This window comes from Meles meles, chromosome 13, assembly GCF_922984935.1.
Source record: "Meles meles chromosome 13, mMelMel3.1 paternal haplotype, whole genome shotgun sequence".
Lineage (NCBI taxonomy): Eukaryota > Metazoa > Chordata > Mammalia > Carnivora > Mustelidae > Meles > Meles meles.
Window position 1 is genome coordinate 50,792,247 of NC_060078.1, and position 24,643 is coordinate 50,816,889.

General features: G+C 34.8%; 1 protein-coding gene across 4 annotated transcripts in view; it reads left to right on the forward strand.

Moving 5' to 3' along the window:
* KIF20B (kinesin family member 20B) overlaps window positions 1-24,643 on the forward strand; it is a 75,905-nt gene that overhangs the window by 44,847 nt on the left and 6,415 nt on the right. For 3 of the 4 annotated variants that reach the window (XM_046027858.1, XM_046027861.1, XM_046027859.1), the window contains exons 23-30: window positions 9,354-9,479; window positions 10,356-10,483; window positions 11,843-11,998; window positions 17,010-17,186; window positions 18,816-18,926; window positions 20,829-21,026; window positions 23,743-23,844; window positions 24,233-24,383. In XM_046027858.1, the coding sequence (XP_045883814.1) occupies window positions 9,354-9,479; window positions 10,356-10,483; window positions 11,843-11,998; window positions 17,010-17,186; window positions 18,816-18,926; window positions 20,829-21,026; window positions 23,743-23,844; window positions 24,233-24,383 (1,149 nt within the window). The remainder of the gene's footprint in view (window positions 1-9,353; window positions 9,480-10,355; window positions 10,484-11,842; window positions 11,999-17,009; window positions 17,187-18,815; window positions 18,927-20,828; window positions 21,027-23,742; window positions 23,845-24,232; window positions 24,384-24,643) is intronic. The other variant, XM_046027860.1, reaches the window with a different exon arrangement.

Here is a 24,643-nt window from a genome sequence, read left to right on the forward strand (position 1 = left end):
GTTACATTGGTCACAATGAATGGAATAGATTTTTAGACAAAATCATATAGGAATATATGTCAAGTAAAACATCTTTCAAATGAAAATATTTGTAAATGTTTTATAAACCATTTAATACTTTAGCTTCAAACTTAGGTGCTGAATTGTGTTTTTTTACTCAGATTTTGATTTTTTAATTGAAATAGGAAATTACCTTTGTAGATGATACATAACGTCTTTCTGTTCATAATATGCACATTCTTCTCTTCCCCCTCACTCGCACATTAACCTCTTGGTTGTGTGAATAGTGGAGCTGGGATTTGAATCTAGGTCTGTTTCACTCTTAAATTTCAGATTCTTTTCACTAATTTGTGCTGTTTATACTTAGCCAACTAAAAAAAAAATGGTGTGGAGTGACCAGATTATTACTTGTTTAAGTGATTTGGACATTTGTGGGATTTACTTGGATCAATAATTTCAGTGTGTGTGTGTGTGTGTATCTCTACACACTGTCCTATTTTCTCCTGCCCTTTTTTTTTCTTTTAAAGATTTATTTGTTTATTTGAGAGAGAGAGACCCAAGCAGCAGGGAGGGATAGAGGGCAGACGGAAAAGCAATCTCCCCACTGAGCAGGAAGCCTGATGTGGGGCTTGATCCCAGGACCCTGGATCATGACCTGAGTCTGGGGCAGACACTTAACTGACTCAGTCACTCAGGTGCCCCTCTCTTGCCTTTCTTTTAGGCTTTTATCCCTTAACATTTCCTATTTCCATAATCCTTTTAGGTTTTTTTGTTTGTTTGTTTTTGTTTTTTTACTTTGGCTTCTTTGTCATTGTTGGCAAATGTGAACAGATCTTAGTTATTCTGAAAAAGCAGGCCCATGGACCAGGATAGAGTTTCTAACATATTTTAATTTTTCCTCTCTTTGCCAAATACTAAGAACTGTGGTACAGGCCCATTTTGACCACTTTAATCTGGCTTCCATCTTCTCCACACTCTTGAAACTTGCTCCCAAGTCACTTATAACCTACATGTTTTAAAATCGATTAGCTTTTAGCAATCCTTTCTTCCCTTTATTTTTTACATTATTCTGACATAATTGTCCACCCTCCTTTTCCTCATTTTCATTTTTTATGTAGTATTTACTGTGGGTGAGTGTATATTTTTTTCTAAATGAAATGGAAATATGTAGCTTCCCCCCCCCCCCCCCCCCTTTGAAACTTGTCTTAGCTGTTGTGATCTGTTCTGTACCAGTTACTGCCTGTCTCTCAGAATGAACCACAGCTACTCTGGCAACTTTCCTGATTAAGGCGTCATCTTTTTTCTCTTTGTTTTCTCACTGGAGAGTTCATTTACTCCTATGATTTCAGTTGTGTATGAGACGTTCCCCAACAAACAAAAAAGTGCATTTTCAGTTCAGCTTCTTTATTTCCATTTAAACACTGAATGCCATATACTTAGATATCTTAGTATAAAATTCTTTTTTTAAAAAATTGAGATATAATACATAATAATTACCTTTTAAAAGTCTACAGTTTTGTGCATTTTAGTATATTCACAAGATTGTGCAGTCACTACCTCTATCTAATTCCGGAACATTTTCATTACCCCAAAAAGAAACCTTGTACCCATCAGCTGTCACTCAGTCCCTGTCAGCCACTAATCTGCTTTCTGTCTCTGGATTTGCCTATGCAGACATTTCATCTAAGTGGGTGCATACAACATATGACCTTTTGTGTCTTATTTCTTTCACTTAGCATTATGTTTTCAAGTTTCATCTATATTGTAGCTTGTATCAGTGCTAAATTCCTTTTTATGGCTGAATAATATTCCATTGTAATGAATATACTACATATTTTTATGTATTAGTTGATAGATATTTGGATTGTTTCTACTTTTGGCTTTTATGACTATTTGTGTACAAAGTTTTGGGTGAACATCTGTTTTCATTACTCTTGGGGATCAGGAATAGAACTGCTGGGTCCTCTGATAGTTCTGTGTTTAACTATTTGAGGAACAGTTACATTTTCCGACAGTGGCTATACCATTTTACATTCTTATGAGCAGTAGATGAAGGCTCTGCTGTCTCCACATGTTGCCAACTCTTGTTATTTTTCTTTAAAAGAATTATAGCTATCTATGTTAGTTTCGTAGGGTTGCTAGGCACCACAGACTCGGTGCTTATGACAATGGAAGTCTATTCTCATACAGTGCTGAAAGCTAGAAATCCAAAATAAAGGCATTGATAGGGCGGGCTGTGCTTCTTTTGAAGATTCTGCAGAAGAATCTTTTCTTGTCTCTTTTAATTTCTAAAGGTTGATGGCAATCCTTTTTGTATTCTTTGGCTTATGGCAGCATAACTCCAGTCTGTCTGTGTTAACATGGCCTTTTTCTTTTGGGTGTGTATGTGTTGGTTTCTTCTCCCTATGGGTCCCTGTCCAAATTACCCTCTTCTTATAAGGCGACAGTCATATTGGATTTAGGGCCCACTCTAATCTAGGTGACCTTATTCTTTTTTTTTTTTTTTTTTTTAGGTGACCTTATTCTTAACTTTATTATATCTGCAAGTACCCTATTTCTGAATAAGGTCTTATTCATAGTGGATGGACATGAAATTTGGGAGGACACTATTTAACCTGATATACTGGTAGTTATGGTAGACATACATGTAAAGTAGTATGTCATTGTGGTTTTGATTTGCATTTCCCTAATGACTAATGATATTAAGCATCTTGTCTTGTGCTGTAGGCCATTTATATATCTTTGGAGAAATCGAAGTCCTTTGCTCATGTTTCAGTTGGGTTATCTCTCTTTTTATTATGGAGTTGTAAGAGTTCTTTATGTATTCTGGACATGACTTATCAGATAGATTTGTTAATGTTTTCTCCCGTTCTGTGGGTTGTTTTCAACTTCCTTGATTTTGTCCTTTGATGCATAAAAGTTTTTAATTTTGATGAAGTCCAATTTATCTGTTTTGATCGATTGTATTTTAGGCGTCATGCTTAAGAAACTATTGCTTAATCCAAAGTCATATAGGTTTTCTTCTAAGAGTTTTTAAATTTTAGCTCTTATATCTAGATCTTTGATTCATATGGAGTTAATCCACTTGAGTGTAATTTTGTATATTGTGTGAGGTAGGTGTCTAACTTAATTATTTTACATATGGAGAATCAGTTGTTCCAGTACCATTTTTTGAAGAGACAGTTCTTTCTCTTACTGCATTCATTGTCTTTGCACTTTTGTTGAAAATCAGTTGACCATAAATGTAAAGGTTTATTTCTGGACTTTTAATGCCAGTACCACACTATATTGTTACTCTAGTTTTATAGTAAGTTCTGAAATTGGGAAGTGCGGATTTTCCCATTTTTGTTTTTCTTTTGCAAGATTGTTTTGGCTATTTTGGATTCATTGCATTTTCACCTGAATTTTAGGACCAGCTTGTCATTTTCTGCAGAAAAGCCAGCTGGAATTTTAATGGAGATTGTGTTAAATCTGAGGATCTATTTGGGGAAATTGCCAACAAACAATATTAAGCATGGAATATCTTTTCATTTAGCTAAGTCTTTTTAAATTTCTTTCAGTGGTATTTTTTACTTCTTAAGTGTATCAATTTTGTACATCTTTTGTTAATTAATTTCTAAGTACTTAATTCTTTGTAACACTGTTAAAAATGGAATTGTTTCCTTAGTACCATTTTTTTGGATTGTTAAGTGCTAGTATATAGAAATACAGTAGATTTAATTATATTTATCTTGTATCTTGTAAACTTAGCTGATCTGTTTTATGAACTCTAATAAGGGCTTCTTTCTCTCTCTTTTTCTTGTATAAAGTATCATGTCATCTGCAAATAAAGATGGTTTTACTTCTTCCTTTCCATTCTGTTTGCCTTTTATTTCTTGTTTTTATCTGAATGCTCTGGCTAAAACCTCCAGAACTGTGTTGAATAGAAGTGGTGAGAATGGATGTTTTTGTCTTATTCTTTTTTTTTTTTTTAATATTTTATTTATTTGACAGAGAGAAATCACAAGCAGGCAGAGAGAGAGGAGGAAGCAGGCTCCCTGTGGAGCAGAGAGCCTGATGCAGGGCTCGATCCCAGGACCCTGAGATCATGACCTGAGCTGAAGGCAGAGGCTTTAACTCACTGAGCCACCCAGGCGCCCTGTCTTATTCTTGATCTTAGGGGGAAAGTTTTCATTCTTTCACCATTATGCATAATGTTAGGTGTGGGGTTTTTGTAGATGCTTTTATTAGGTTGAGGAAGTTCATTCCTTTCTGTTCCTAGTTTGTTGAATGGTTTTTATCATTAAATCATGTTGAGTTTTGTCAGATGTCTTTTTGCATCCATTGGGATAATTTTGTGGTATTGTTCTTCATTAATAAGATGTATTGCATTGACTGATTTTCATATGTTGAATTAAACTTTCATTCCTAGGATAAATCCCACTTGGTCATGGTGTATGATGGTTTTTATAAGTTGCTGGGTTTGGTTTGCTAGTATTCTTTTGAGGTTTTGCAGCTGTTTTCATATAGGATATTATTGGTCTATAATTTTCTTTTCTTATGGTGAGTGGTTTTGAAGTCTTATTAAATTTTGAACTTAAATGTTTCTTTCTGCTCAAACGCCTTAACTTTCTGGATCTCTCATTCTATTATTGATGTCTATTATTTCTGTTGTTCAGATCAGGAGTTAGCAAATGGCAGCCTTTGACCAAATCCAGCTTACTGCCTAATTTTGTAAGTAAAGTTTTATTGGAACATACTAACACATTCTCTTTTGTATTGTCTGCCAGCTTTCACATTACAGTGGCAGAGGTAAATAGTTGTGATAGGACTTAAAGTAATTACTGTCTGACCCTTTGCAGAAAATGGTGCCTACTCTTGGTTTTAGACTTTAAATAATATTATTTCCCCTTGCCCTCAGTTGTAGTACCTAAATTCTGTTATTTCTTTTTACTAGTGGCTTCCCATACTTGTCCTATCTCATTGCCAGGCTTTATGGCAAATTTACTCTCTTATATAACAACACAGCTAGATCAAATTTTTCTAAAACTCTTCTTTTATTGTGTCATTTTCCTATTAAAAGTTTTCAGTCCTTTCATACACCCTACTTAATAAACTTTCACCATCTAGCTTGGGAGTTTAGGGTATCTTTTCCTAGCCTAATGTAACTTTTCTGTTCTATCCAGACTAATTTGTTTTGTTCCCTAGTTGTGACCTGCTCTATTTTGCCTCTATTACTGTGATAAAGAAGGCAAATAAGAGACCAAGAAAAAGACCCTAGGAGCAATCACTAAAACAACAATTTCTACATATTTGGAAAATTTTGAGAAATTTTTCCATATATTCACACACAGGTAAACTTTATCTTTCTTCCCCCTTCTTTTTAGCTTTTCTTTTTAAAGGCTAAATAGTATTCCATTTTATTGTTATTGATATATCATCATTTATTTTATTGTTATTGATATATCATCATTTATTATTATTGATATAGCATCATTTATTTAATATGATCTTTTTTATAAATGGGAAAATTTTGTTCCCTTAAGAGAAAGCCTTAAGTAATGCAACAAAATTGATTAGGATAGAGGAAATAAGACTGATTCCAATACACTGTTGCAGGAAATGCAGTTCTTCATTTGGCTAAAGACATGGTATTGATCCTAAATGAAACATAATTTCAAAGTCCAGTAGAGAGAATACTAGGCTAATTTAATGTACAATTTCAATTGCTTATAAAGTTAGAATGGTGGTTGCAATTTACCTGTTTTTCTCAAATTTTAATTAAGAAGTAAACATTTGTGAATAAATCAGAAAGTCAATATAAAAATCACCTGAATACCCTTTATTAGTTTCACTGTTTTAAAATATTTTGTCATATTTGCATCTGTCTCTTTGTCTCTCTTTCTCTAATATGTATGTATAGAACTGAGTGACTTGAAAGATACTTGCAGACAATTGTTGATACTTTATACTTAGATACTGTAAGATGAAATTTGTTAGGTAAATACTTACTTTACATGATAAAATATAGCATTAGAGATAAGAAAAATTAACACATTTTATCATCTATTCTCCAGTAATATGACCTCTTTTTTCTTCTTTTTTTATATCAGTAATTACTTTAAATTTATTTTTTTAATTCTTTTTTTAATCATTATCTTAATTTAAATTCAGTTAGTTAATATATAACGTATTATTGGTTTCAGAGGTAGGGATCAGTGATTCATTAGTCTTATATAATACCCAATGCTCATTACATCACATGCCCTCCTTAATGTCCACCTCCCAGTTATCCCATTCTCTCATTCTACTCCCTTCCAGCAACCCTCAGTTTGTTTCCTGTGATTAAGAGTTTCTTATGATTTGTCTCCCTCTCTGATTTTGTCTTATTTTATTTTTTCCTCTTTCCCTATGGTCCTCTGTTTTGTTTCTTAAATTCCACATGAGTGAGATCGTATAATTTTCTCTGATTGACTTCGCTTAGCATACATAATACTCTCTAGTTTCATCCACATCGTTGCAAATGGCAAGATTTTTTTTTTTTCTGGTGGCTGAGTAGTATTCCATTGTATACCTATACCACATCATTATCCATTCATCTAAATATGACCTTTTTGGTGAAAAAAATACTTTTGGTTGTTTTTAGACATTTTTTGTTATTATAGACATTACCATGAATGAATTTGTATGAAAGTCTTTGTGCACACATGTAAATATATTTGCAGGGAAATTCCTAGCAGTGTAATTGTTGGACCAAATGATGTATATTTGAAATTTTGATAAATATTGCTAAGTTGTTCCCTAAAATTGTTGTACTAGTTTATATCACATTAAATAGAGTATAAAATGCCCATTCTGCCCTGTATTTGTCAGTATTAGGTGTTACCAAACTTCAGATTTGTTGCCATTGTGATATGTGAAAATGGTATCACATGGTTTCAGGCTTCTGTCATTGTTTCATATACAACTGGTACAGTGATATTCTGAAATAAATCTCCTCACTAAGTGAGTATTTCTCATCTGTGGTTTACATGACATTTATATTTATTTCTGTCCCTAGCTCATGAGATGTCCCTTTTTTCTACTTCTTACCTGTTCCCAAATGTTATATGTTGAAACGTTCCTCCTTGAAATCTTACTAGGACACGATAGCTCTCAGTGATCCTCTCCTGAATGTTAAGCACTTGATTGCTGGTTCATTTGACATTTATTTTGCTGTAGTAGCTCATAGCTATATTTTATTTTATTTTGCTATCTTTAGATAGTAGTGAAGAGATTTGTCTCGGCTGTCTTTATGTTGCTTTATTTTGTTTTTTTTTTTAAGATTTTATTTTATTTTTATTATTTTTGTTTTTTAGAAGATTTTATTTATTTATTTTTGGAGAAAGATATTGTGAGGAGGCATGAAGGGGGGCTTGTGGGGGTAGCAGAGCAAGAGGGACAAGCAGACTCTATGCTAAGCATGGAGCCCGAGGAGGGCTCAAATCCATAATCCTGATCATGACCGAGCCAAAAATCAAGAGTCAGGCCCCCCCCTTTTTTTTAGATTTTATTTATTTATTTGACAGACAGAGATCACAAGTAGGCAGAGAAGAAGGCAGGCAGAGAGAGAGGAGGGAAGCAGGCTCCCCGCAGAGCAGAGAGCCCAACACGGGACTCGATCCCAGGACTCCAGGACCACAACCCGAGGCGAAGGCAGAGGCCTTAACCCACCGAGCCACCCAAGCACCCCCCTTGCCTTTTAAAAAGATTTTATTTATTTATTTATTTATTTATTTATTTATTTATTTATCTATCAGAGGGAGAGAACAAACAGGGGGAGTGGCAGGCAAAGGGAGAAGCAGGCTCCCTTCTGAGCAAGGAGCCCAGTGTAGGACTCGATTCCAGGTCCCCGGGATCATGACCTGAGCCGAAGGTAGCCGCCTAACTCACTGAGCCACCCCAGTGTCCCGTAAAGATTTTATTTTTATTTAATCTTTACAGTTAGTATGGGACTCTAGCTCATATCTCTGAGATCAAGAGTCACACACTCCACTGACTGGCCAGCCAGGCATCCCGCTTTATTTCTGTTTTATTCGTTGAATTATTTCCTGAAATGAAATGTAAATTATTAGATGCAGTGAGTGAAAAATAGTTCTCTTTTGCTTTTTGTTTTGTTTTTAACTACACCTACCTTTCAAATAATAGGTGGATAGCCATTAGTGATATTAACATTGGTGTTGTGGAACTTTCCTAATTGATAACTGGATATTTAAACTTTTTCTTTCTAGCCTTCTAGTTTAGAGAAAAAAATAGGTTGGAAGAGGGAAGGGATTCTTTGAATAAACTTCTATTAATTATATAATCTGAATATATTTGTAATCATGCTTTTTGAAAGAAAGTTTAGATAATAAAACCAAGACTCCTTTAATCCTAGGAGGAATTCTGTTTTATTAGCATTCCTGGTAGGTTATATAAATGGACAGAAATAATGAAAATAACTCATATAAATTTTTCTTATTCCTTTATTCAATTTGTCTTTATTATTTTCTTAAGTTTGCTATTTATGTACACCTTGAGGAAGGCAGTTTTGGGGATTTTTGTTATTTTTAATATTTAGTGACCTGAGGTTGAATTACATGCATTTTTAGATTTATTACCACTGACACCAGTAATAGTTTTGGTTAGGTGTCTGAAATGTGCTCTGCTATAAACCTGGCCATCACCAGAGGCAATAAAATAATCTTTCCTTTTTGCCTCTTTCTAGTAGACAGCATTAAAATGAAATTGCTTATAAGTCATTATGGTAGTCATTTTTAAGGGCCAGAGACAATTTTGGTAAAGCTAGTAGCACAGTCATTTCTGAAGAGCTGGTTTTAAAAATACTAGAAGTAGATTTTTGGCTTTGGAAATTTTTGTAGAACACATAATTACTTGAGATTAAAAAAGAAAAGTCAAATTGAGATTGAGCCCTTTTTGTTTTTAGGAGGTAAACATTTTGCTTTTGGTTTGAGAGTATTAATACTGAAAATAAATGTTTTGTCAAATAACATTCTTTCTAAATCCCAATATTTGTGTTTATTAGTATTACAAGTTTAATATTATAAAAAAAGTGTTAATGTTATCTGAAGAGATTGTTTTTCTCCATCCATCCATCCTTGCAATCATTCAGGTATCTCTCTGTACAACACATACTTGTTTGGTGCTTCATATCTGCCAGTACTGTTCTAGCCTTTGAGGTGCCACAGTGAACAAGACAAAGCTTCTGTCTGCATGGGACGCAGATTCTATTATGGTTAATAAAAGTGTATTTTAATTTTAGAAGAACTCAAGAAAAGTCAGGTATCTAGATATAGATGTTAGTAGCTTCTAAAATGTTCTCCCTGAATTTTTAGATCTAAATGTTAAAGAAAAAATAATTGAAGACATGCGAATGACCCTGCAAGAACAGGAACAAACTCAGGTGGAACAGGAGCAAGTGCTCGAGGCTAAGTTAGAGGAAGCTGAAAGACTGGCCACAGGTAAAACAAGACTGCTTACATATCTCTAGACCTACTTGCCATTTTCTGTATTTCCCTAGATTTCTTTCCTTTTCAAAAGTTGTTTAGTATTTTTTTTTTTAAGATTTTATTTATTTATTTGACAGAGACACAGTGAGAGAGAGAACACAGCAGGAGGAGTGGGAGAGGGAGAAGCAGGCTCTCCGCCCACCAGGGAGCCTGATGTGGGGCTCCATCCCAGGACTCTGGGATCATGACCTAAACTGAAGGCAGATGCTTAATGACTGAGCCACCCAGGTGGCTCAAGTTGTTTAGTATTTTTAATAATTCATAGTGAAAAAGTATTGGTGTGTTTTTGGAGTGTCCTATCACTTGCTATTTTCCAGTGTGGTGAAAATTGTTTTATCTAAGTAAAATCATATGTAGTAAAAAAAGAATAAGGATACTTTCATAATAACCAGATGGTAACTTACAATGTTTCCCAGACATTAAAAACGAATATTCAACTGAGTTTCAGCTCTGTCCAGCTTCTTAGTATCATCTTGTATGTTTATCTTGGTAAATACTCTGATTCCATCCTTCAGAATATCATCACAGTTTTTTTGATTTTTGAGAACCATTTGAATTTTCCTATATAATGAAGATTGAGATGTGTTTATACTGTATACTCTGAACACTGTTCAGTGAGCTCCTAAGAGGTCTTCATACTTACTCTTCTCTGGGAATTTTATAAGAACTCTTCAAAGTGCAGCCCTTGGAATTGTCTCAGTTCTATCTGTGTTTATGTTTTTCTTCTGGGCTCTACTGATTCTTGTCTGTATCTTAATGCTGTATGTATCTCTATATGGTATAACTTTTGCATGTGCTTTAAAAAATAATTTTATGTTTTCAAATTAGAATTGGAAAAATGGAAGAAAAAGTGCAACGATCTGGAAGCCAAAAGTAATCAAAGATCAAACAAAGAACTTGAGGATAACACAGATATACTTAGTGAAAAGCTCAGTAAGCTTCAGGATGAGTTACAGGTACGATTTGATGTATGTATTTATCTAGCCATGGTATTTCTTATGAGAGGAGAATTCAGCAAATATTTTAAAATTAATTTAAATATGGGGGAAACAATACCTGGGAAATGTTAACATATAGGTATAATTTTTCAGTATACATTGTGACATGGGGTTGGAAATTCCCAAGATACAAACCACCATTAGTACCAATGAAAATACAGTGGTTGGGTCTTCTCTTTTATATTCTATGTATTTAATTCTTGAATCACTACCTCTTATATGTTTGTACCTATTTTTCTACTCCTTAAACTTCTTAGTTTTCAAATTCTGCTATGGAAAAGAGGACTGTTAGGAAGAGTATTTTGTATAAATTTGGAAAAGAATATAGTTGTGTATCTGGACACTGGAATATACTTGAAACTGTATTATATAAAGGATATTCTGTTTTGCATTTGTATTTTTTCTATGTTCAATTCTAAATACTGTGTAGAATACAACATTTGGAGAAAATATTTTTTAATGGGGTTTACCAAATACCACTTAAAATTTTATATGTTTTATTAAAAGGAACTAGTTTTGAAATTGAAGAAAGCATAATAGTGATTTTAAAAAGTTGGCTGCATCTAAATTATTTTCTTAAATTCATGCTATATGTAATCAGATACTGAACCAAAAAAAATACTTTTTTTGTTAACTATTAATTATATATTCTAGAATTTACCCTTTCTATTGGGAAAATCCCAAAGCAGATAGAACAAAGTAAATACTCCATTATTTATGAAAAAATATTAGCTATATTGGAAATGTTCATATTAAGGAGCATTGGTTTATTTTATGTTCTTCTCAAATGATTAATCACATAGATTATAAACTTTGTAATTCTGGAATGGAAATTACTGATCAGCTATATCCTCTAGCCATTCCCAGTGTTCCTCAGATTCATGAATGTCCTGTTGCACAAGTTATTTTTTACTTGGCATCCCTTCTACCCAGAAATATATTATTTTTAAAACCATACAATTAGAAATGACCATCACAAACCAGGGCTTTTTCTTTTCTGGCATTAAGAAGACTTAGGTCTTTATAACTGTTTCAGAAATAGAAGTTGTTTATTTGTTCTTAAAGTCACTGATGAAGGAGAGTCCTTAAATGGCTTATAAAAGAAAGTCCATTGAGAAAAGGAAACAAGCAGTATTCATTTTATAATCCAAAATAAACTCTGATCTTATCATTGTTTAAGGAAAAACACTTATTTTTAATTTTCAAAAAGGTAAAAAAGTGATGTTACAGGATATGTTTTAAAAATAAATTTGTTGACTGTTGCTTAAGTATTATTTAAGCATGTGATAGTTACTTGTATTATTTTTATATACATAGGAATGTGAACATAAATATAAAGCCGATAGAAAGAAATGGCTAGAAGAAAAAGTGATGCTTATCACTCAGGCAAAAGAAGCTGAGAATCTTCGAAACAAAGAGGTGAAAAAATATGCTGAAGACAGAGAGCGTTATTTAAAACAAAAAAATGAAGTGGTTGGTAACAATTATACTTTATCTTTGATGTAATTCCAGCTTCGTTCATTTGTTAAGTTTATCCCTGAGATTTTTACCAGTCTTTACATGGTTGCCTGATATTCTCGCTCTTTTAAAAGATAGTCTGTTTGAGGGGCGCCTGGGTGGCTCAGTGGGTTAAAGCCTCTGCCTTCGGCTCAGGTCATGGTCCCAGGGTCCTGGGATCGAGCCCCACATCGGGCTCTTTGCTCCGCGGGGAGCCTGCTTCCTCCTCTCTCTCTGCCTGCCTCTCTTCCTACTTGTGATCTCTGTCTGTCAAGTAAATAAATAAAATCTTAAAAAAAAAAAAAAAGACAGTCTGTTTGTAAGATGACTTTTCTGTCCCAATTTTGAAGTTCACTTACGTTTTTATTTTAACTTTCTTCAGTCCATTAGGAAGTTGGGAAAATGCCTAATTACATCTTAGTATCTAGATGCAGAGCTTAAACATCTCTTTCTTTTGATTTCTACAGGGTGAACTCTTATAAAATTTTGCATTGTGAACTGTAGATTCTATTAATATGGTGTATGTTATCTCATAAGCTGATTTTTTTAAAAAGATTTTATTTATTTATTTGACAGATAGAGATCACAAGTAGGCAGAGAGGCAGGCGGAGAAAGAGGGGGAAGCAGGCTCACTACTGAGCAGAGAGCCCGATGTGGGGCTCGATCCCAGGACCCTGGGATCATGATCTGAGCTGAAGGCAGAGGCTTTAACCCACTGAACCACCCAGGTGCCTCATAAGCTGATTTTATCAGGACTTTTAATTAAAAAGTCAATTATGGGTGCCTGGATGGCTCAGTTGGTTGAGCATCTGACCCTTGGTTTTGGCTCAGATTATGGTCTTGGGGTCATGAGATTGAGCCCTTTGTTAGTGTCCACAGTAAATATGGAGTCTGCTTGAGATTCTCTCTCCCTCTCCCTCCCTCCCTCCCAGCTTGTGCTCTTTTCTGTTTCTAAAATAAATTAAAAAAAATTTTTTTTAAAGATTTTTATTTATTTATTTGATGGAAAGAGATCACAAGTAGGCAGAGAGGCAGGCAGAGAGAGACGGGGGATGCAGGCTCTCCACTGAGCAGGGAGCCCGGTGCGGAGCTCGATCCCAGGACGCTGGGATCATGACCTGAGCCGAAGGCAGAGGCTCAATCCACTGAGCCACCCAGGCACCCCTAAAATAAATCTAAAAAAAAAAAAAAAGTCAACTTAATAGTTTCTTGAAGACGATAGGTAGAAATACCCCTCATTTTTTATCTTGAGTAGCTATAGCTCTTAATAGCAATTCTTAGCTTGTTTTTCCTCTCCTGTTTTAATTGACTGCTTAGTCTGTTTGACACCATATGTTGCCAACAGAAAAAAGAAGTTAAAAGGTATTGTTGGTCTTAGGAAAGCTATTGTGCAACATATTGACACTATCTTTAGATGAAAAGCTGATTTTCTCCTTTCAGTAGTAACTTGGCAGTATCACATTGTCGTTGCTGGTTATTTTTGTTTGTTTATGACAGAATTTTACAGATAATAGCTGAGTTTCCCTTTAAAACCAAGATATTAATTTTCATTAAGTTAAGGGTGATTTTCCCCCTGATTTTTAAAAATAATTTTATCTTTTTATTTTGAAATCATTTTATTTACAGAAAAGTTGCCAAACTAATTCAGAGTTCCTGTGTGCTTACCACTAACTTCTCCTGATGTTAGCACCTCACATCACAATAGTACAATGATCAAAATCAACAAATTAACATTATTGTATTTCTGTTCGCTAAATTGTGGACCATATTAGAATTTCATGGATTTTACCACTATTATCTTTTTCTGGGTCCAGGGTCTCATCTATAATACTACATTACATTTGTTGTCTTGTTTTTGTTTTTGTTTTTTGTTTTTTTAAGATTTTATTTATTTACTTGAGAGAGAGCTAAAGAGAAAGAGAGCTTTAGCTGGGGAGAGGGACAGAAGGAGAGGGAGAAGCAGAATCCCCGCTGAACAGAGAGCCCAATGTGGGGCTCGATCCGAGGACCCCAGGACCATGACCTAAGCCAAAGTCAGATGCTTAACTGAGCGACCCAGGTGATCCCTAGTTGTCATTTCCTTAGAGTCTTAACTCTTTTTGTCATAAGCTAAACCATAGAAGACTAATAACTTGTCATTACTACAGCTCTGAAATGGCAATATATTTCATGTCCCAATTCCATGTGATTGAGTATATCTTCAGAAAATGCGTTGAGCATGATTCTCTGATGCTGCATTTGTCTTAACAGGAAAGGTTGCTACTAGTTCTCTGCTCCTGTCCCACAGCCCATCATACTTTCCTAGGCAATAGTAAGAGGCAGGAAGTGGAATAGGAACTGTTGGCACTGTCCGTCACTCCAGCACTAAACCAGTATTAGAGCTATTTTCTTTTCCCAGTCAATGATCCCTCTGGCAGCAGTGCTAGCAAGTAAACCTACATTAAGTTGTTTTGTTTTTCTTTTTAAGAGCTAGAGAGCATGATTGAGGGGCAGGGAGGGAGGAATGGGCAAAGAGGGAGAAAGAGAATCTGAAGGAGGCTCTACACCCCACGAGTAGCCTCATGACCCAAACCAATATCAAGAGTTGGAAGCTTAACTGACTGAGCCCCTAAGTGCCCCAAAACCTACTTTCAGTTTTTAATCCTAGAGAAAGCTAGCTTCCTTCTTTCTCCCATATATTTCTTTGCAGTCATACCTAGGATGTATGTCCTGCCATATTAAGGTATACATTGTTAATTTATAAAATTGTCACATGTAATGCAGTAGATCACAGTAAATAAAACTAATGATAATTCCGTGAACTGTTGTAAAGTCAATGTCTACTTAAGTACCACCCATTTCAAGAAATAGAACATTACCAGCCCCCCCCAGGGGGCTCCTCTTCTATTTCTTTCCCAATGGTAATAAATATTCTGTCTTAAGGTTGTACTTTAGTTTTGGCCAGTTTTGACTTTTATGTAAATGGAATTATGCAGAATGCATTTGTTTGTACCTGGCTTCTTCCAGCGTTATGTTTGTGAGAATTACTCATGTCACATATAGCTGGAATTAGTCCATTTTCATTACTGAACATTGCAATGTATGAATATACCATGGCCTCTTCTTTTTTTTTTTTTTTTAAAGATTTTATTTATTTATTTGATAGAGAGATCACAAGTAGGCAGAGAGGCAGGCAGAGAGAGAGGGGAGAAGCAGGCTCCCTGCTGAGCTGGGAGCCCGATGCGGGGCTCGATCCCAGGACCCTGAGATCATGACCTGGTCTAAAGGCAGAGGCTTAACCCACTGAGCCACCCAGGCGCCCCTGGCCTCTTCATTTTAATACTGAGGATATGTGAATTATTTTCTGCTTTGAGATATTATGTGTAAATTCTCCTATAAACATTTTTATACATTTCTCTCAGTCACATGTGTGTGCATTTCTCTTGCATAATTAGCTAAGAATAGAAATGTTGGATGATAGGGTATATGTGTGTCGAACTCTGGTAGAATGTCAGATTGGTTTTCAGAGTAGTTATACCCATTTATACTCTAATTAGTATTAGAGTTGCTGTATATTTTCAAAAACGTGGTGTTATTGGTCATTTTTTATGGTTTTAATATGCTTTTCCCTGAGTATTAATGAGGTTGAAGATTATAGGGCCCTGTACCTTTTTCCTCTTGGACTATCTGGCTTTTTCTAGTTGATATGTAGGAGTTTCTTATACTTTCTGGATAGGAACCCTCCTATTCTTGTCATGTGTTGCAAGTACCTTTTTTCAGTTTCTAGTTTACTTTTTATTCCCTTAATGCCTTTTTATGAATATGAGTTCTTAAATATATTTTAGTTCATTTTCCTGATCTTTTCCTTATTAACCCCAAAGAAATGAAGGTGTTCTCTTATACTTTTCTTGTATAGGTTTTTACCTTTCGTATTTTGATTCTACTATTGAGTTTTGTGTTGGAGTGGGTTAGGCATCAAGATTAATTTTTTAATGTGGATTACTAATTTTCCTGGTAATACTTACTGACAAAAAACCTTTCCCACTACTCTGGCACTTTTGTCCAAGGATTACTTTTTGTATATGGTATGAGATTGGGATTGGAGTTCTTTTTTTTTTTTTTCATTTGGCTCTTGTTCCAGCATTCTTTATTGAAAAGACTGTCCTTTCCTCCACTGGCTTATTTTGGTGTTACTGTAGAATGTCAATTGACTATGAGCATGTAGACCTTCTTTTCTGTTCCACTGATCTCTGCTCCTACCAGTATTGGTAGGATTGTCTTGATTGTTATAATTGATTATTATAGTAGGCTTGAAATGACAGTGTATTTGTTCCTACTTTGTTCTTCATTTTCAACATAATTTTGACTATCCTAGATCGTTTGCATTTTCATATAACTTTTATGGTGAGCCTTCCCATTTCCATACACTTGCACTCTCGCCTGCCTGGATTTTGACTGAGATTGTTTTGACTCTATAGATCTATTTAGGAAAAACTGACATCTTAACAATATGGAGTCTTTTGATCATTGAGCACAAATTATCTCTCCATTTATTGATGTATTTTTCTTTCAGCAGTGTTTTGTGGCTTCTCATGCATATTTTCTTTAATTCCCCACTATTTCATGGTTTTAGAACTCATTGAAAATGGTATTTCAAATTTTCATTTCTCTGTTGTTTGTTCCTATTAGTTTTGTCATTTGCTTGACTGTAATTTTACCCTCTCATTTCCAAAATACTGGGGGAAATGCTAGCATTAGTTTAAAAACCATAATTGCTTTTTGAAAAAGTGACCAATAAGCTGATTTTTGGAATGAGGGTGGGATAAGGATAAATACAGCATGTGGGCAGTCAATATGTAAAGGCATCGTGTATTTTGTTTTACAAGTAAATATTTTATCTAGCCTTAACTATGTAGTTTGTTACATGTCTTATTCATAGTTGTGTTATTTCTAGTAAAAATTTCAAAAAATTCTTACTTTCATAATGTTTTCTTTATTTTCTGGTTAGGAAATACTTACAGCACAACTAGCAGAGAAAGATGAGAATCTTCAGAAGTGGCGAGAAGAACGGGATCAACTGGTTGCAGCTTTAGAAGTACAGCTGAAGGAACTGATCTCCAGTAATATCCAGAAAGATAATGAAATTGAACAATTAAGAAAGATAACGTTGGAGCCTCCTGAAATAGTGAGTAGAATCTTACCCTTATCTCTCAATGCCTTTTTTTTAAATTGAACACAGGAATTTTTCACAATTATTTAATTGATTAACTCTCAGGAGATAAAAAAATAAGTTTCAATAGATCACAGAGGAATCAGAGTTGGAAAAGTTATTTGGGTAGTATTATGTATGTCATTTTTCAGAGTTTTATCATTATGATTGATTTGCCAGTGACCAACTGAGAAATAGTACTTCCTCAAATATTTTGGTCATATCTTTCAGGTAGTGTAATTAGAAAATAAACAATTTGTGATTTAGTCCCTCATCTACCTCTCAAATGTGGAAATGTGATTCAACCTGAACCCTTGGTAATATTTAAATATTTGGGCCACCCTAACAACTATATAGTTGACTATATAAAGATATGAATTGTTTTGATAGTGACTCACGATGGTGAGTCATTCAGGAGTTACTTTTGTAATATTACATCAGGGTTGGGAACCCTGCATGGAGAGAGGATTGCATTTCAGAGATAGCTACTTCCTGGTATAATCAAATCAGGGTACATCTGAAGCTAGTCTTTTCAAAATACATGATCAATGCTTAAAAATCTGCTGCCTCCAGACAATAGGAAGATAAATGTATGTGCCTGTCTGTCACAACAAAAGACTTCATGATTCTAAGAGGGAAGACTGCTAAAAAAAAAGAGGTAGTAGCACGTGGTATAAACAGCACAGACTAGAAACAGAAAAACTAGGTGTGTGTTGCTGTCACTGTGGTTTCAGGATCTTTGGGAAAATTACTTATTACATCTGAACTTCTCTAAACAGAGATAGTAATGTCTTCCTAATAGAGTTGTGAAAATTGAGAACATTTGGAAAATAGCAACAGTTTTTACCACAGTGAATGTCAATACGTGCTAGTTGTTCCATATTGTGGATTCGGTACAACCTTTTTTATTTGGGTAGGTGACATAAGGAACATAAATGACTTCTGCTTTTGATGGCAGTTGTGAGAAGGCAGAATTTTTCAAGTGGTGGAATTGTGGAATTTATCAAGTTTATCAAGGTGGAATGGTGGAATTTATCAAGTTTAAAAATATAATCTGATACTTCTTTATAGATCCCTTAAATAGAGTATAGGAATAGAACATACCCTATGACTGAGAAAAAGGGATGAGGTGTGCAGCAAGAAAAAGTTTAGTTATCAATATGGTCTTTTCTACTCTGATACTGTAGTTGCATTCTCAAGACTCCTCAAGTTTTTTGGAATGGTGTCAAAGCGGTTGCTGGGGTTCCAGCACTTCCAACTTAATACAGACCTTGGCCATGTGATTTTACATCTCTAGGTTTCGGTTTCCTCATCTCGAAAGTAGGAATGATGATTCTTGCCAAATGTAGCTTAGAGAGTTGGATGAAAGTAAAATGAGAGAATACACTTAAAATTTTGAAAATTGAAAGTTGTCTTTTAGATTTCTCTTTCAATCAGGCCCAGAGGCTGGCAAGTTTCCCAGCCTTTCCTAAGTCTCTGAGAGTGAGAGGAGGAAGTCTTTCATTACTTCCATGATTTAATCCACCCAAATCTTGATTTTCTGTTCTTTAGGTGAAGTGCTTTAATACATATTTGGTTACAATGGCTTGTTTTAATATTTCTTAGGAAGAACAAACTGTCGATATCAAGCCTACACATAAGAGTTCAATGGATCCTGACAGAGTTGAAATGGAACCTCAATCAACAAGTTTTGAAGTTTCTAGGAATGAGGTAGAGGTGGGCATTTGGTAACACAGTCCACTTTTTACCCTCTTTACAATGACTGTTAATTAGTAAATAACACTTGCAAGTTTAATCAGTTGTTGTAAGTATCTTGCTGTGCAGTTAGGTGTATGTGCTCTTGGCTTTGGGAAGGAAAACCTAAAGCCTTTTGAGAAGTGAAATTCTTTTGGAAGATTAGATCCCCAAACTTATTAATCTCTTCTCAAAATGATACTTATTGCAAACAACAGATCTGTTATTATAAACAAACTTGGTGGTCAGAAAATCCTACAAAAGATAAAACATGGATTATGTCCTCATAAGATGTTCTTTTAATATGCATTCTATTCAGTATTTTTTTTTTTAATTGTACCCATTTAATAACTTTGTCACCATATCTCAGTAATTCACGGTGACTTTCCTTAATCTGTAGTGGTTCTATGAATCACTTTGGATAATAGATAGAGTCTTAGATTACATATGAAATAGATAAAAATTTTATGTCACTTAAAGTTTTGAAGACAAAATTCCTTTTTTGCATTTGTTTTTTAAACACATTTGCAAGTTTTCAGTGTTGGTTGGAAACATTGCTAAATATTGAGAGTACAAACATAAGGCATGATTGCCATCCTCAAGGAGTAAAGAATCTAGTAAGACAGATGCCTAAATGACTGCTTGTTTGACTTTATCTTGTGGGCTAAGAGTCATGAAGAGTGCTAAGAAGGAACTTTGCCTGAGAGGAGGATATGATGAATTTTGCCTGAGTGGTTGTGGATGTGGATTTGAGAAGGTAACATCATAGTCAGTCTTGAGGTGAATAGATTTTATCGAGCTATGAATAGGAAGAGAGGGGTATCTTAAGCTGGAGAAATAGCAGGAGCGATTTCTTTTCTCTTGCCCTTTCTTTGATAGTTTTTGGTGGAATTTCAGATAATTAGCATTGGCCTTAGAGACTAAGATCCTATCATTTGAAGAAAAGTTTGAAGTTAATTCCTAAACAAGATTAATCTTGATTGCAAAGGCAGTTATATATGGAACATTTATTTATAAATTTATATATAAATTTATGTATGTTTATACAACTATATATATGTATATATAAATTTATGTCCTAAACCTCCTGATTCCAATTCTTACTACGAATTCCAAAAGTTATTGTGTATTCTAGGGAATGTCTTGTTATGCTGGTTTGTATATTTTTCTTGCCTTTATGAAATCAATATGCTCTGTTTTGCTTAAAGTCTAAAATGATTCATTCATAGAGCTAATAGTTGATTCTGGGAGTTCAGCTGGATATATATGGCCTCTCCCTGTGGCTTGGGCTTCTCACAGCACAATGGCTGCATTCTGAATGAGGCATTTTGAAGAGGGAGTGAAAAAAGAGGACAGGATGGAAGTTATAGGCTTCTTATGATTGAGCCTCAGAACGATGATGTTATTTCTACCACATCCTGTTGGCCATGGAAGTCTTTAAGAACCGCTCAGATTCAAGGAAGGGGAATGAGACTCCCATTTCTCAATGGGAAGAGTAACAAAGAATTAGAAGCCAATTTAATCTACCTTAACTAGGGTGCTTATTAAAAATCCTAGACTCTTTCCTAGGAGATTGCTGATTTAGTAGGTTTGTGATAGGGTCCAAGAATCTTTTAAACAAATTGTCTAAATTTTCCTTGTGATCATATAAATTTGGGAGATACTAATCTGTTTCCTTGGATTTTAACATATCATGTATAAACCTGGAGCGGGTAGATCATAACTTCATCTTTCTGTCCTTGCTGTGGTTAATTTTGACCCAGCACTGTTTTAATCTTTTCCAATTCATTGTCTCTGATAGATATTTGAAAGAGTTAATTCTTTGAGATTCATGAATTCATATTCTGCAAATAAGATTTGTTTTTCTTTTTAATTCTGTTGTAGGATGGATCTGTAGTTCTTGACTCTTGTGAAGTGTCAACAGAAAATAATCAAACCACTCGATTTCCAAAACCTGAGTTAGAGATTCAGTTTACACCATTACGGCCAAACAAAGTGGCAGTGAAACACCCTGGTTGCACTTTACCCGTGACTGTTAAGATTCCCAAGGCCCGGAAGAGGAAGAGTAATGAAATGGAGGAGGTAAGTACTTAACTAATGAGTAAATTTAACAAGCAAAACTTAAGCTTAGTTATTATACATAATTAAACTTTTATACTGCCCTTTTGTTCATAAGCACTGTTATTGGAGACCAAAATAATAATTTGTGGCATATTTTATACTCCATAAGAATATTATTGTGGGGCACCTGGATGATTTCATCGTTAAGCAGCTACTTTCGGCTCAGGTCATGATCCCAGGGTCATGGGATCAAGCCCCGCAATGGGCTTCCTGCTCAGTAGGAAGCTTGCCTCTCCCTCTCTCACTCCCCCTGCTTGTGTTCCCTCTCTCGCTGTCTCTCTCTCTGTGTCAAATAAATAAAATCTTGAAAAAAAAAAAAAAAAAGATTATTATTGTAGTTGAATAGTCCTTAAACAAAAAGCTTAGGGTTATTAAAACTTAACCTTTGTTTCATTGAAGCTGTGATAGGTTGATTGATGGTGGATTTCAGTGGAAAGCTATTTCAGTATACCAGTCCTGTTCAAACTTAGTGACTTTTCCCTCCAGTGAGAGAGAAAAGGGTTGGTAAATTACAGAAACCAAATGGCTAAATTGCTCGAGTATAATCTTTGTTATTTAACTAAAATCTAATTCCCTATGGTTATAGTAGATTTTGGAAGAGAGACTTTTTCTCTCAGCTGGTATATTAAAATGTGGGTGTCTGTTTAGTGGTAGGATACAAACTCTTTACTACTTTGTACTGTAGCTCTCTGATTGTAGGGTTAGCAGATCTTCTGCTGTATCCTAGTCAAGCAGGTTTGGCTGGTCACATAAACTTTCTCATTCTCAGTTTACTCCTTTTGGAAATAAAGGATTAGAGATAATATGTTTAAAACGCTTAGCTTTTTTTCCACATGTGGTGGATTCATAATAAATGGTAATATTTATTTTAAAAAGTAACTTGTTTTAAATTTAAAACTAATTATAAACTCTCTAGCACAATAACTTTTTCTTCAACTTTTTTTTTTCCTACCTCTTTAAAGAGTAGTATATTTTCAAGCTGGTGGAAGAGCAGAAATAATATTAACCATACTCCTGAGGCTCTCTGTCAGGTTATAAATTTCCCAAATGAAATTTATTTAGCATCTTTCTTGCTATACCTAGAATACTTCAGTGCTTGTTTAGCAGAGCCTTATTTAACTTTTATTCAATATTTATTTAATTTATATTTAATAAATTTTAGATAACATTAAAATAGTATTTTAATTTCATTATGTTCTATTTTGACTTTTCCTTGATTCATTTTTTTCAAGGGAAAAGGAAAAATTGGTTGTGTATGCAGGGATTTGAAAACCCATTATTTTATTCATTTTACTGTTGATATATACTCCCCAAGTGTTTTTCAGAATAGATATCCAGATTGGTGTAGATAAATCATGTAGAAACTTAAGGTTTTTCCTGATTTTACTAGCTCTTCACTGCTCTAGTAAACTGAGTGTTGTAAGGTCCTCATGACAACCACTTGTGTAGTGCTGTGTATGTTCTAACCCAGTGAAGACTCTAGAGCCCTCTTCATTGCACACTGCAAGTATGATGCATTACTACTGTGCATTTGTTTCCCATTGATGCCATCTGTCTTTCCCCTTTCAGGAAGTCTGCTTCTTATTACCCTTATGACTCTGCTTTGTAACTTGAATTCTGAGGTTCAGTCATAAGCTTTTCTTTGTTTCTTTTCTTGCCTTTTTTTTTTCCCTTTTATGTTTATAGTCTTTGGTACAACTATTTGTGTGAGTTTGATTCAGTTAATATACTACAAGAGACTTTGTCCTAAGAGAAGTTATGTGGGAGAAAAAAAGTAATATGTCATACTTATTTAGTAGGGAAGATAGATTATATTTCTTGATTTTAACATTTTGCCTGTGCTTATACTGAAGATTTTTACTTGTTCTTGTTCTCTTTTGTTTTTTATGCTGCCAGATTTCAATAAGAGTTCTTAAACATAGAGACTCTGCATGATGTGGGAGTTGGGGAAAGAGTAGAGGTATTGCTATATTTTAGAAATGGGGTTCAAATAAAAGATGGTATCCCTTCTACTATTTCCTATTTAGCTTATGTGATTTCATTATTTATGATGTGTGTGAAAAATTCATACCTTCAGTCATGTTCCCATATATGTGTATATTAAATCCTCACATTGTACATCTTAAACTTACTTATGTTATATGTCAATAATACCTCAATAAAGTTGGGAGAAAAAGTCATACCTTCGGTCAGGGTTTCTCAAGTTCAGCATGATTGATATTGGGTTTATACACCTCTGTTTTGGAAGGCTCTCCTATGCATTTATAAGGGTATTTAGGAGCATTCGTGGCCTCTACTACTAGTTGCCAGTAAACACCTTCCTACCCCAGCAATGACAACCCAGAATATCTCCAGACATTGTTAGTGTCTCCTAGGGTCAAAATCACCCCTGGTTAAAAACCATCATCTTGGGACACCTGGGTGGCTCACTGGGTTAAGCCTCTGCCTTCAGCTCAGGTCATGATCTCAGGCTCCTGGGATTGAGCCCCCATTGGCTCTCTGCTCAGCCGGGAGCCTGCTTCCCCCCTCTCTCTGCCTGATGCTCTGCCTACTTATGGATCTCTCTCTCTCTGTCAAATAAATAAAATCTTTAAAAGAAAAAAAATCATCTTTTTTAAAGCCTAGACAAAGAAAATATTGTTAGGAATTAACTAGTGCTGAAATTCATGAATTTTAGGACTTGGTGAAATGTGAAAATAAGAAGAATGCTACACCCAGACCTAATCTGAAGTCTCCTGTTTCTGAGCGTAGAAATTCTTCTGTCAAAAAGGAACAAAAGGTTTGTCTTTTAATGTGTTCAGAATTGACCATTTTCTTAACTTATATTTATAAAGTAGAATATAAAAATAAAAACGTCAAAGTTGATCAGTAGTTACTCAGAAATCCACTTTTGTCCAGTTATAACTCATTTATATTCCATTTCTTATTCATCTAATTTGGCTTGGAATATAACCTTTAGCATTGGGCCAGCAGCAGGCCCTTCAATACTTCTGGGTCAGCCTGTCACACCCATCTTGCTCTGCTTTGGTTCTTTTATCCTCTCCTCATATATTTAATCCTGAGTTCCTTGCCTGCGAATTTGTGGCCTCTTTTGATTCAGCTATGGTTACAACTGTTTCCTTCTAACATTTCTCATTGACAGTAACAAAAAATGTTTGCTTTTTTAGGTTTCCACACATCTGTCATCCAAGAAAACGTACTCTTTGCGGAGTCAGGCATCCACAGTCAGTACAAATGTGACCCCTAAGAAAAAAGAAGGAACATTACAGAAATTTGGAGACTTCTTACAACATTCTCCAACAATTCTTCAATCAAAAGGTTTGCAGAAAACTAAATGACCTTTTATGTTAGATGTTTTCTAATATCCATCTGGTGTGTAAACTCAACAACAGTGATTACCATAGTTCGAATAGACATTGTCTTATTTCGATTACTGTGGGAGAGTATGAGAGGATGTGATGCTTAGACGTTCACTGGAGTGGAAGAGAAAGAACAATATGTGAGTACAGTTGAGTCTTGAACAACAGGGGTTTGAACAGCACAGGTCCACATATATGTGGATGGTTTTTGTTTTCTTT